This window comes from Stegostoma tigrinum, chromosome 10 (assembly GCF_030684315.1).
Source record: "Stegostoma tigrinum isolate sSteTig4 chromosome 10, sSteTig4.hap1, whole genome shotgun sequence".
NCBI lineage: Eukaryota > Metazoa > Chordata > Chondrichthyes > Orectolobiformes > Stegostomatidae > Stegostoma > Stegostoma tigrinum.
The window spans coordinates 26,048,205-26,062,097 of record NC_081363.1 but is presented as its reverse complement, the minus strand read 5'-3'; the positions used below and the strand labels follow the sequence as shown (position 1 = coordinate 26,062,097).

Genomic DNA, 13,893 nt, shown 5'->3' with positions numbered 1-13,893 from the left:
GATACATTATCCTCCCATCGCCGTATCTCTCTTTAATTCTCCCAGTCATTTTTTTATCAACCGACTTCTTGGGGAGTTTTCACTTCCTTTAGGAAGGACTCCCCCACCGCACCCCCCCCCCCCGTCCCACCGACAGACCCCTTTCAATAATCCCGGGTCTGGCTCTGAAGACACACTTACACGACGGGCTTGGGGGGTCGAATCAGCCTCCCGTCGAATCTATTTGTTCTCGGAGGATTGGCGGTCGGAGCAGAATTAGTCACAGGCGACCTAAGAGAACGGCGAGGATGAAACAGTGAAAAATATTCCGCGTAAGAGAAGCCCCTCATTTTTCTCCCCGCGGCTCTTCCAACTCAAAATGTGAGGCGCTGGCACCAATCGACTCGTGCACGTGTTTATTTTTGGCGTCGGAGATGCCGAGGGACTATTTGACCATATAAGACAATCGAGAGCAAGCGGCTCTGACAGGGATTGTAAAGGGGACCGCGAGAACCATACAATCTTTACTGGACTCGGTAAGCGTTAACGTCACACCCTCACGGTATCAGCTGTGTATTTGTTGACATCTTAGGATGACGTCTTGTTTAAATAAAACAACGGCGAGACCAGAGCAGGCTTTTATAAAAAAAATCAAATCCGGGCAGTTGGAAACTAGTCAATCAGAAAGGCTGACATACGAGGCAGATTAGAGACAACACAGACAGGCTGCAGGGGATGGATGCAAGGCAACACATCTTGTGTTCCCAGAGGAGGAGTTAGTAGGTTGAATGAACCCCTCCGCAAGGGAGTCAGGAGGTTTGTAGATGCCACACAAGATTAGTTCGAATGAAACAAAAGATTAGGTGTAGCTGAAATACCAAGGAATAAGGCCCTTTGGCTCCTCTGCCAGTGAACAAAATCAGGACTGATGCGGTTGTGATCTCAACTCCACCCTTCTTTCCTGCCTCTCCCCTCCCCCATTTCCCTGCAACTCTTGATCCCATTCTCTATCAAAAGACTAACACAGCTTGGATTAAATGCAATGCCCCAGCCATAAAGAGCCGGAGGATACCTCCAGCACACACACACACACACACACAGGACTGGATTTAACCGCAGATTTGAAATGTCGCCAAGAGAAGATAGCCTATGGGGTTATCCTGCTCAATGCTCTCAATATCCTCTCCCAGACTGGCGATAGCTGTGTCCTGTTAGCTGCCAGCCCATCCTCATCCCCGTTTCCCTTAGGGCTTTAAGCAGTTTTCCGAAATAACATACTCTGTTGTCTTCCAGTAACGTTAAATGGTACTATATTTCGTCAAGAAATCTAGCCTGATTTGCACATCAAACGCAATGAGCAGATGAACGATGAATTGGACCGGACCAGCAGCTGGACCCGTGACAGAAACAGAGTTGCTGGAAAAGCTCAGCAGGTCTGGCAGCATCTCAGTTCTGAGAGGAAGGGTCACCGGACCCGAAACGTTAACTCTGTTTTCTCCTCCACAGATGCTGCCAGACCTGCTGAGCTTTTGCAGCAACTTTGTTTTTGTTGCTGATTTACAGCATCCACCGTTCTTTTGGGTTTTTTTTAAGCAAGACCCGTGAGATTGACCAGAAGATATTTGAATGTTAACAGGTTCTGCCAAGGTTTTTCGCGCTACTATTGATTTCACTGGCTGTGGTTGCCCAGTTAAATGCACACATTCACACACACGTTCTAACACAAAATAAAATCCACTGCCTGCCTGCTTGGGACAATCGTGCCTGCTTCAACATTGCCCCAGGGATATCTGGGCAGAGAGGCATGTCACTGCTAACATGGCCCTTGGGGATTCCAGCTGAGACAGGCGAGTGTTGGATTAACTGGTCTCCTGAGCCTCTTCAGTCAGAGAGCTATGTGTGTTGTGTGTGTGTGTGTGTGTGCTATTGTCAGCCCGAATCGTAGTGCTCTGTACCTGGACACCCACCTGTTCTTGGGACAGGCTTGAGCGACTGCGGTCTGAACCACACGGCTCGTCACCTGGGCCTGAGCTCGGTTCCTGGGATGAGTCTGGCCCCTCGGACCTTGAGGCTGTACCGAGGCAGGTTGTGTCTCAAGGCTTTGTTCGACCGCCATCTGGATGAGTTCCTCCTCACTCAGGCTGCTGTACAAACTGTACTCCTCCTGTCCAAACGTGCGACTGGAAGTGACTCCCGTCGCCATCCTCCCGCCGCGTCTGAGGGCTGTGCGGGGAGACATACACAACAAACTTTTAAAAGCTCGCCAAATTTTCATGTCGCATTCCTTGCCATTTATGTGCAGTTCTGTGCAAAAAGAAATCTGGGAGGTCCTAGAGAAATCAACGTGATCTAATGTGCCTGGTGGATGCATGTGTATATTGTGGTTTGCTGAATGCGCGCTCTCAGATTTCTTACTTCTGTTTAATGTGACCAGTTAGAGATTGCTATTCCTTCTGTTTCATGGCCTCCTATTGTACTGGTGCTGTTTGATCGAGGTGGCTTCACGTTGGTTATGCGCTAATTGTATGGAACCCCAAAAGCCTCTGTTTGGTCCTGCTTTAAGGGAAACATGCGCGCGCACACACCTTCTCCACCTCCTTTCGTGGGAGCTGCTAGAATCTGATTATGTTTGCTGAGTTTAAACAGCTGTCACGAATTCATTGCAGCCAGTTTTTGTTTTACATTTCGTTCATGGGATGTGGACATTGCTGACAGGGGCAACATATCTGTTGCCCATTGCCATTGAGAAAGAGATGGTGTGCCCTTTTGAACCACTGCAGTCCATATGGCGTAGTTACACTCACAATGCAGCGAGGGAGGGAGTTACAAGAATTTGACCCAATTTTAGTAAGAGAAGTGATACATTTGCAAGTTCAGGGGTTCCTTTAACTCAGTTGGTCAGATGACTCGTCTCTGATACGGTGAGATACCAACAGCTTGGTTTCAGCTCCCACAGCAGTTGAGGGTACTATAAAGGACTCACATTCTCATCCTCTCCCCTGGCCAGAAGTGTGGTGACCCTGAGGTTAAAACACCACTCGTCATGCCCCTCTCTAATAAAAGAGCCACCCCATAATCTGGTAAGACTATGTTGACACTATATTTGCAAGTCAGGACAATGTGTGGCTTAGAGTTGATGCTGCTCCTCCGTATCTGCTGTCCTAATTCTAGTTGAGGTGCTGCAGATATCGCAGGTACTGTTGATTGAGCCTTGGCCAGTTGCATCTTCTCCAATGCCACATACTTCACCCAGTCATTGGGAAAGCACAGACGCTGAAACCACTGCACCACAACTTAATACATGTATTAGATATCCAATCACCATTGTCACCATTTTATCCATCATCGTAACCAAAGGGTAAGGAAGTTAATTGGCACAATACAGACTGTTGTGTTTTCTGCAATATTCAGTACCAATTAAAAACAGACAAGCAAATCCCAAATTAACTGTATGATGCAAGATATGGATTATCATAAATAAACCTGACACACCCAATTTACTTTGAATTTGGATTAATTTCAAATTCTCTCTGTGCTATAATTCATGGAAATGTATCACTTGGAGAGTAGAAGCACAGTTTTATTGAAAAAAATGTACTGCGTATGACAAGAAGAAATTTATAGAACATAGAACATAGAACAGTACAGCACAGAACAGGCCCTTCAGCCCACGATGTCGTGCCGACCATTGATCCTCATGTATGCACCCTCAAATTTCTGTGACCATATGCATGTCCAGCAGTCTCTTAAATGACCCCAATGACCTTGCTTCCACAACTGCTGCTGGCAACGCATTCCATGCTCTCACAACTCTCTGTGTAAAGAACCCGCCTCTGACATCCCCTCTATACTTTCCTCCAACCAGCTTAAAACTATGACCCCTCGTGTTAGCCTTTTCTGCCCTGGGAAATAGTCTCTGGCTATCAACTCTATCTATGCCTCTCATTATCTTGTATACCTCAATTAGGTCCCCTCTCCTCCTCCTTTTCTCCAATGAAAAAAGTCCGAGCTCAGTCAACCTCTCTTCATAAGATAAGCCCTCCAGTCCAGGCGGCATCCTGGTAAACCTCCTCTGAACCCTCCCCAAAGCATCCACATCTTTCCTATAATAGGGCGACCAGAACTGGACGCAGTATTCTAAGTGCGGTCTAACCAAAGTTTTATAGAGCTGCAACAAGATCTCACGACTCTTAAACTCAATCCCCCTGTTAATGAAAGCCTTTATTTCAACCAGTTTCTTTGAATTTAACGTGCATGTAGATGAGTGAGCTGCTTTTTCACAACAATCAATCAGAATTAGCACTGAAACAACTGGAGACATTACCAATTTAATCACTGAAAAGAGCACGCAATGAAAGACATCCTGCAGGTTGGGCCCATATTTATGACTTAGATTCTGGCTATCCAGAAGTCTGACAGTACATGTTTGATTTTTATTAGCCTATGGTACACAGCTACAATAGCATATATTGGGTTTCAAGGCCAATTTGGTAGAATTGCCTTTTCACTCTTAGTTATTCAATCGCAAGTGAAGAAGCTCCTGCAACATTATCTCACTTCATCCCTTGCATCCATTAAGGATCAATCCTTGATACCTTCCTATTTCTTATCTGGATATTGCCCCTCGGCAACATCATTGGAACCAAAAAAAAATGAGGTTACACATGTATCAGCATGATACCAAACCTATCTCAGTGCCACCTCTCAGGAGCCCTTTGTTGTGCCGATGTTGTCAGACTGCTCGTCCATACTCTAATTCTTATTAAGCTGCTGTTTCTGCCAATGACAGAAACAATAATGTTCATCCTTTGTAATAAACTCCATTTACTCCCTACAGATTCCATCCTTTGCCCTGCTCACTGTGTCCAGAAGAATCAGACTATTTACGTCAGCCTTCTATTTGAATCTGAGCTGAGCCTCAGGCGCAAATTCTCTCCATTATAATGACCCCTGACTTTGACTCCAGTGACAATGTCCATATTCATCCTATCTTGGTTTATGTTTCTCTGTAGCCTAGCTCCATGTAGTTGTGTTCTCCAAACTGAATTATCTCAATGCACGTTTTGCCATCCTCCTATTTCTTGTCCTCTATAAACTTGAAATTGTCCAAAGTTTTGCCACCTACAGCCTCACATTTATTAAGATTCACTTACTCATCATCCCTGTGCTTATTGACCTAAATTGACCCGGGTCTACCAAGACTTTAATTTTAAAATACTCATCTCAGTGTACACCAATGTCAATGCCCACATTCCCTACTATCTTTATAATTTTCTCTTTGCAAATCTCAAAGAGACTCAATTTCTCCAGTTCTAGCCTTTTGTGGATTACCCATTCCCTCTATATTACCATTGACAGCTGTGATTTCAAACCTTTGGCTCTTAGCTCTAGATTGACACCTTAAACTTCCATGTCTCTAAACCTTTAAGATCCTGCTTAAAATCTATCCACTTATCTAAGTTTTAAGTCACCTATCCTAATATCCCCTTTTATGTTTTTTTTGTTTGATTGCAATCATCTAATCAATTCAAAATCATGATCATAATCAATTATGATCACAATTAAATGCACAATTTAAATGTACATTTTTGTTGTCAGCCACAATGTCGACGATTTTATCAGAATCCAGAGAGCATAGCACCTACTGGAAACTACTTCACATCATTTTTCTGTAAGGAGATTGTCTATGTGCATCTGCTTATTATACCATTCATATTAGAAAGCAGGTTGAATGCAGACACTGTTTTATAAGAAAGAGATAAGTTTTTGTTGCACTAGGAAATTGGGGAATTGCATAAAAAGAAACGAACTTGTTCATAATGGTAAAAATGGTTTGTATATTTAATTGCTTTACAATGAGTGTTAAGGGCCAACTCTACGACACCTCCTCCTACCACCCCCTTGATCATGACCCCAACCCCGAGCACCAAACCATCATCTCAAACTCTATTCATGACCTCATCACCTCAGGGGACCTCCCACCCACAGCCTCCAACCTCATTGTTCCCTAACCCCGCACGGCCAGTTTCTATCTCCTTCCTAAAATCCACAAACCTGCCTGCCCTGGTTGACCCATTGTCTCAGCCTGTTCCTGCCCCACCGAACTCATCTCCACCAATCTGGACTCCATTTTCTCCCCTTTGGTCCAGTAACTCCCTACCTACGTCTGTGACACCACCCACGCCCTCCACCTCCTCCAGAACTTCCAATTCCCTGGCCCCCAACACCAGATTTTCACCATGGACGTCCAGTCCCTATACACCTGTATTTCGCACGCAGATGGCCTCAAGGCTGTCCACTTCTTCCTGTCCCGCAGGCCCGACCAGTCTCCCTCCACCGATACCCTCATCCGCCTAGCCGAACTCATCTTCACCCTCAACAACTTCCCTTTCGATACTTCCCACTTCCTACAGACAAAGGGGGTGGCCATGGGCCCCAGCTATGCCTGCCTCTTTGTAGGTTACGTGGAACAGTCCCTCTTCCACACCTACACAGGCCCCAAACCCCACCTCTTCTTCCGTTACATTGATGACTATTGGCGCCGCCTCTTGCTCCCCAGAGGAGCTCGAACAGTTCATCCACTTCACCAACACCTTCCACCCCAACCTCAAGTTCACCTGGGCCATCTCCAACACATCCCTCACCTTCCTGGACCTCTCAGTCTACATCTCAGGCAACCAGCTTGTAACTGATGTTCATTTCAAGCCCACCGACTCCCACAGCTACCTAGAATACACCTCCTCCCACCCACCCTCCTGCAAAAGTTCCATCCCCTATTCCCAATTCCTCTGCCTCCACCCCCAGGATGAGGCATTCCACTCCCGCACATCCCAGATGTCCAAGTTCTTCAAGGACCGCAACTTTCCCCCACAGTGGTCGAGAACGTCCTTGACCGCGTCTCCCGCATTTCCTGCAACACATCCCTCACACCCCATCCCCGCCATAACCACCCAAAGAGGATCCCCCTCATGCTCACACACCACCCCACCAACCTCCGGATACAACGCATCATCCTCCGACACTTCCGCCGTCTACAATCCGACCCCACCACCATCCCCACCCTTGTCTGCTTTCCGGAGAGACCACTCTCTCCATGACTCCTTGTTCGCTCCACACTGCTCTCCAACCCCACCACACCCGGCACCTTCCCCTGCAACCGCAGAAAGTGCTACACTTGTCCCCACACCTCCTCCCTCATCCCCATCCCAGGCCCCAAGATGTCTTTCCATATTAAGCAGAGGTTCACCTGCATATCTGCCAATGTGGTATACTGTATCCATTGTACCTGGTGTGGCTTCCTCTACATTGGGGAAACCAAGCAGAGGCTTGGGGACCGTTTTGCAGAACACCTCCACTCAGTTCGCAATAAACAACTGCACCTCCCAGTCGTGTACCATTTCAACTCCCCCTCCCATTCCTCAGACGACATGTCCATCATGGGCCTCCTGCAGTGCCACAATGATGCCAACCGAAGGTTGCAGGAACAGCAACTCATATTCCGCTTGGGAACCCTGCAGCCCAATGGTTTCAATGTGGACTTTACCGGCTTCAAAATCTCCCCTTCCCCCACCGCATCCCAAAACCAGCCCAGTTCGTCCCCTCCCCCCACTGCATCACACAACCAGCCCAGCTCATCCCCTCCCCCCACTGCATCCCAAAAACCAGCCCAGCCTGTCGCTGCCTCCCTCACCTGTTCTTCCTCTCACCCATCCCTTCCTCCCACCCCAAGCTGCACCTCCATCTCCTACCTACTAACCTCATCCCACCTCCTTGACCTGTCCGTCTTCCCTGGACTGACCTATCCCCTCCCTACCTCCCCACCATACTCTCCTCTCCACCTATCTTGTTTTCTTTCCATCTTTGGTCCGCCTCCCCATCTCTCCCTATTTATTCCAGAACCCTCACCCCATCCCCCTCTCTGATGAAGGGTCTAGGCCCGAAACGTCAGCTTTTGTGCTCCTGAGATGCTGCTTGGCCTGCTCTGTTCATCCAGCTTCACATTTTATTATCTTGGTACTAGGAGATATGGGTAATGAGAGGATGTTTAATATAGCCTCGTAATTAAGAAATCATTTTTTGCAGTGACATAATCATATGTTTAAGAGGAAATGAGGTCAATATACTGTGGCATGTTTATCACTTTGTAACAGTATGTAATTTATGGGATGCCGCAGTCCTCTGGGTAAACTTACTCTGTTTATGTGTTCAAAATTAACCTCAGCAGCACTGTGATGTGCTATTATTGGCAACAGTTCCAAAAGGCCATTGATCCCTGTCATTTATTCTGAAACTCCATTTAGAGTGGGAAATATATGAATACCAGCATTACTTCCTCCTTTGATGCTGCACACCCTTCATCATTTAAACAGCTAACTGCACATTTTCCTGGCAACGGCATGCTTTTGTTATTGATCTTGACAAATAGCAAAATTCAAAGAAATACTCTGAACTTTCAAAGAATGAAAAATGACCTAACATTTTAAGACTGTGATAACATTTGACAGGATTGATGCTGAAAAGTTCTTTACCATGGCTGAAGTGTTTAGGACTAGGGGACATTGTTTTGGAATACTGGGTTGGCCATATAGAATTGATTCGTAGACTCAGACCTGAGATGAGAAGCAATCTCAACACTTAGATGGTTGTGAATGCTTGGAGATCACTACCTCAGAATGTTGTTGACGTTCAGTTAAGATGAGTTTGGTAAGATTCCTTGGACTCTAAGTGAATCAAAAGATATGGAGATGTGACAGAAAGAGAACTTGACATAGAAAATAAATCAGAATCTTGTCTAATGACACAGTAGATGTGTACAGCCTTTTTTAATTTCTCATGCTCTTACATTCAGATAACTTATCAAATAGGTGAAAAAAAAGTTTTAGAAGAGTTCAAGGAACTCAAAATTTGTAAAGAAAGAACTTTATTCATATTCCTCATGTTCTTATTGTAAAGCAGAGCCAAATATTACTTAGAGATAATGGGAACTGCAGATGCTGGAGAATCCAAGATAACAAAGTGTGGAGCTGGATGAACACAGCAGGCCAAGCAACATCTCAGGAGAAGAAAAGCTGACGTTTCGGGCCTAGACACTTCACCTTTTTATTCAATTTCCCAATTTCCTCATGCAACAAAAACTTATCTCTTTCTTATGAAACAGTGTCTGCATTCAACCTGCTTTCTATTATGAATGGTATAATAAACAGATGCACATAGACAATCTCTTTACAGAAAAATGATGTGAAGTAGTTTCCAGTAGGTGCTTTGCTCTCTGGATTCTGATAAAGGGTCTATGCCCGAAATGTCAGCTTTTGTGCTCCTGAGATGCTGCTTGGCCTGCTGTGTTCATCCAGCTCCACACTTTGTTATCCAAATATTACTCAAGTGTATTCACTCTTGTTATGTGGGCAAACAGAGCTGTCAATTTGTGCACAAAGTCCCATAGGTGATGTAATAAGTCAGTTAATATCTTTTTGGATGAAGATCAAGTTCCCATTTCTTTTAACTGGTATTATTAAATCTATTAAATATGTCCAAATAAATAAAGCTAGCTTTCATTTAACATCTTATCTAAAAATCATCACCTTCATTTATACAATGTTCTGATACCACACTTAGGTCACTTTCTCAGATCTTGGAAAGAGACTAGAACCCAAGATCCTCTGATTCAATGTAAAACTGGTTGCAACTCAGTCAAGCTGACACAAGATTGTACCAACGTTTGGGATGACATATTTTCATTTCTACATGAAAGAAAGAGATGGACTACTTAACGCTAATATAAAATAGTGACAGGAGACAGATTTTTTGGTCATCATGAATTTGGTGATGGGTATATTTTATGTTTAAAAATACCAAATTGATGATGACAATGTAATATTCTATTTCTCAAGGAACTAATATGCATATTTTGACTGTGGCTTGTTCTCTTTGTAGACAGTGAATCTACTGTGAACAGTAAGGGCCATCTCATGTCATCATTATGCGTACCATCTCTAAATTAACTTTAACAAGGAAAACTTATTGTATTTTTGTTCAAATATTACATAAGTTTAACTAGATCCTAATATGATACCCTATTTCAATGTAAATTGAAAGAGATTTGTAAACTTTAGACAACATTGTTTGCACTTTTATACTTTACCTTCAAATGCTTTTCTGTGTCATAGTTTATTGGGGGGCAATGATGAGACTATAGATCATGAAGCCATAAGGCATAGGAGCAGAAGCAGACCTTTTGACCCACCAAATCTTTTCCACAACTGAATAAGATTGTGGCTGATCAAGTAATCTTCACCTTCACTTTCCTGTCTTTTGCTCGTAACTTTTGATTGTCTTACTAATTAAAAATCTATCTCAGTTTTGAATATTCTTAATGACCCACCCTCAACAGCTCTCCATAGTAAATGGTTACAACATTCCGATCCTCTGAGAGAACATATTCTATGGGTGGCACAATCGCTCGGTCTTTAGCACTGCTGTCTCACAGCGACGGGGCCCAGGGTTCGATTCCAGTCTTGGGTGTCTATATGTGTGGAGTTTGCACATTCTCCACATGTCTGCGTGGGTTACCTCCCACAGTCCAAAGATGTGCAGGTTGGGTGGATTGGCCATGATAAATTGCCTGGTAGTATCTAGAGATGTGCAGGCAAGTTGGATTAGCCGTGAGAAATGAGGGCTTGGGGGGTGGGCCTGGTTGTGATACTCTTTGTAGGATTGGTGTGGGTTCAATGGGTTGAATGGCCTGTTTCCACAGTGTAGGGATTCAATGATTCCCCATCTCTATCTTATATAGGTGCCACCTGACTCTGAGATGTTGATCTCGGGTCCTAAACTCTCACGCAAGCAGAAACATCCTTTTCACATCTACCATATCAAGTCCCGAAGAATCTAGTATGTTTCAATGAAGTTGCCTGTCATTTTTCTGCACTCCAAAGTTTACAGGCCCAATCTACTCAATATCTCCACATCGGAAGATATCTCCAAACAATGAACCTTCTTCTGAATTTCATCCAATCTTTCCTTAGAGAAGAGGATGAAAACTGTTCACAGTATTCTAGTACTCAAAGTAGGCCACGGTAAGAACAGGAATTTACAGGGCCCATTCATGTATTTAAAAGCTATACTGTGGGTTATTAATAGCCCTCTCACAGATGGGACCCTGCAACCACTGGGTGTGAGGAAGGATCTAAGTCTGGGATTCAAGGTTCAGACTTTTGAAAGAAGTCAGTCATGAATTTGTTCATGTGTGAACAAATCTGCAATGTTATGTCAACTGATCATTTTTACTGCTTACTTCCCCTCCAGTGTCTTACGGCTTCATGTTCTATGGTCTCATCGTTGCTTCCCAATAAACTGTGACACAGAAAAGCATTTGAAGGTAAAGTGGAAAGTAAAAACCATGTCAGCATGCAAGACATTTTGCATGTTTTGAAGCGCAGCACATACAGCTACAGTTTTTAATTCTCTGAACAGATGGACTCTTTAGCTCATATAGGGATGAAACAAAGGAACTTTTGTTCCCAATTCATCAGAATTATGCAGAGATGGATAAACTTTAATTTCTCACAACAAATGTGATCCATAAACTACGTAAAACAGAAGCGTTATTTTGTCCTCAAGCTAGTTTAGATGTTCAGTTCTAAATGCCTCAATCTTGCAAAGTCATGGACTCAACAGTCCTGCCAACTAAACAGCTGTGCTCCTGGGAAGAATGCCTAAACTGTCAGCAACCGGTTGGTTCAAAGCTAACACGTGGGCTGTCAGATTTAGAGTGGAAGGAGGAATTGAAGGAATGAACGAGAGACCAAGCTCTTTCACCAATCAAACAATGTAGGCGGATATTCTGAGATTCTTACAGAAAGAGGTATTCTTGCAACGAATGAAACAGGAATTCCGTCTTTCAGGCTAAAAACTAGTAATGGATCCATTTTTGTTTTGTTGGTAGAACACCAGGGATTGTTCTTTGTGAATTTAATTAAAAGAAATACTGGTGTATAATAGTATGCAAAAGAAATGTTGGAGCAAATTACTATAGATGCTGGAATCTACTGGAAACAAAAAAAAATGCTGGAAATCACAGCCGGTCAGGCAGCATCGGTGCAGAGAGGGCAAGCTAACGTTTCGAGTCTGGATGACTCTTCATCAGTGCTCTCAAAAATAAACTTTTCTTGTGAATTTTTTTCCCAGGGTATTTTCGAGATACTGAACAAGTAAATAAAACAAAGAGCTGCGAATGCTGGAGATCTGAAACAAAATCAGAATTTGCAGGAATGGGGGTCACTGGACTAGAAACGTTGAGTACTTTTTTCTCCCCATGGATGCTGCCAGACCTGCTGAGTTTCTTCAGGAACTCGTTTTTTGTTTGTACCAAAGATGTACTTTGTGTTCGTCTGATCAAAGAGAAAGGGACAGTACTGACGATGCTGTGATGAGAGAGACATTGGGAAAATGGGCAGGATCGAAATAAAGCGGGAATTTAATGGTTGCCAGTGATTGAAATAAAAAAAATCAGCGGTTCAGATGTATCCGAGGTTGCTAAGGGAAGCGAAGGGAAGACACGAAGGGTCTGGTCACAATCTTCTGACCCCTTTATATGTGGTGCCAGACAAGGGAAAGATTGTAAAATGTTACATCCCAATCCAAAATAGGGAGAAGGATAAACCCGGTGACTGGAGCCCAATCAGAAACACACACAAACACACAGAGATCTCTTCTAAACAAAAGCCTCGACTAGCAGCTTTTCCTGAAGTAGTTTATCGAGTTTGTACAGTTCATCTTGCATCAGGTTTCAAACTGCTGACGATGTCTGCATTGCGCAACAGGAACGCAGAGGGTAAACAAGTTTGTCGAACTCCCCAGAAAGCTGTTACAAACAATATGTTAATACTGAGTGCTCGATACTGGCAATAACGTTGGTCAGAGGTCACACGACACCAGATTATAGTCAAACAGGTTTATTTGAAATCACAAGCTTTTGATTTCAAATAAACCTATTGGATTAAACCTGTTGGACTATAACCTGGTATCCTGTGACCTCTGACTTTGTCCACCCCGGTCCAACACCGACATCTCCACATCAATATTACAGCATATATTAGAGCAGAATGCATACGGCGGGATCCGAACACACACACACACACATGCCTAGAATTTAATTGGAATATCCTTTGGGCCCCCTGGAGTTTCAAACTGTCGAGCTTGGTCTCTGACCCCTGGGGTGTATGTCCATGTAGGCACTGAGATATGTGCAGCTTTCTGAACCGTGTGAAAGTACAAGCTTCCTCCTATAAGAGATGTCAGAAACCTAGTACTTTCACCGTACATTCGTGGATGTTATCTGCACTGTCACACTAGTCGGCTCAAACGATTATTTTCGCAGATGGAATTGGTGTAGGCCATCTCGATGGAATTAAGGCGAATTGTTTTAGTGAACAATGCATAAGCCGAGATTTTAAGCAGCCTTGTTATTTTTCTTTGCATTTTTCTGAGACTCTTTGCCATTTCTGTTTGCAAAGGCAGCGCACACGGTTGCAATGGTAAATTACCGTTTATCCTGTCGGGGGGCTTCTTTGCAATCCTCAGGTTAACGTCCCTGTTTGATCTTTTAGTTTAAAGCCTATCCGGAGACGTTCCTTGAACTTTTTTAGCAGTCCCGATTCCCTCCAGTCTAGACCGCCTCCTCTCTGCCTGCCCTTTATGCAAGAATAGAGGGCATTGAAGTAGCTCTATTTTTGTATCAGTGCATGACCAATCATAACAGATGAATTATGGTAGTGTATCAACCAGCTGGAGTGTGACTGGAAAGTATATTTAACTGTGCTGAACTATCCTCATCGTTCTGACCTGTCTACCGCTCGTGGTATGCTTCAAAACACCAAGCAGCACCAGTGCTGCTTCTCTATTGCTTACTTAGGT

General features: G+C 44.0%; 1 protein-coding gene across 3 annotated transcripts in view; it reads right to left on the bottom strand.

Moving 5' to 3' along the window:
• Positions 1 to 13,664, bottom strand: part of asb2a.1 (ankyrin repeat and SOCS box containing 2a, tandem duplicate 1) — a 43,992-nt gene extending 30,328 nt beyond the window's left edge. The window contains exons 1-3 of one of the 3 annotated variants that reach the window (XM_048537940.1): positions 13,524 to 13,664; positions 1,935 to 2,202; positions 181 to 270 (exon numbers count right to left, since the gene is read on the bottom strand). In XM_048537940.1, coding sequence (XP_048393897.1) covers positions 181 to 270; positions 1,935 to 2,182 — 338 coding nt within the window. In that variant the 5' untranslated portion in view covers positions 2,183 to 2,202; positions 13,524 to 13,664. Of the gene's footprint in view, positions 1 to 180; positions 271 to 1,934; positions 2,203 to 2,394; positions 2,520 to 13,523 lie in introns of those variants that run through there. The other 2 variants (XM_048537942.1, XM_048537941.2) reach the window with 2 other exon arrangements.
• Positions 13,665 to 13,893: the final 229 nt, after the last annotated feature.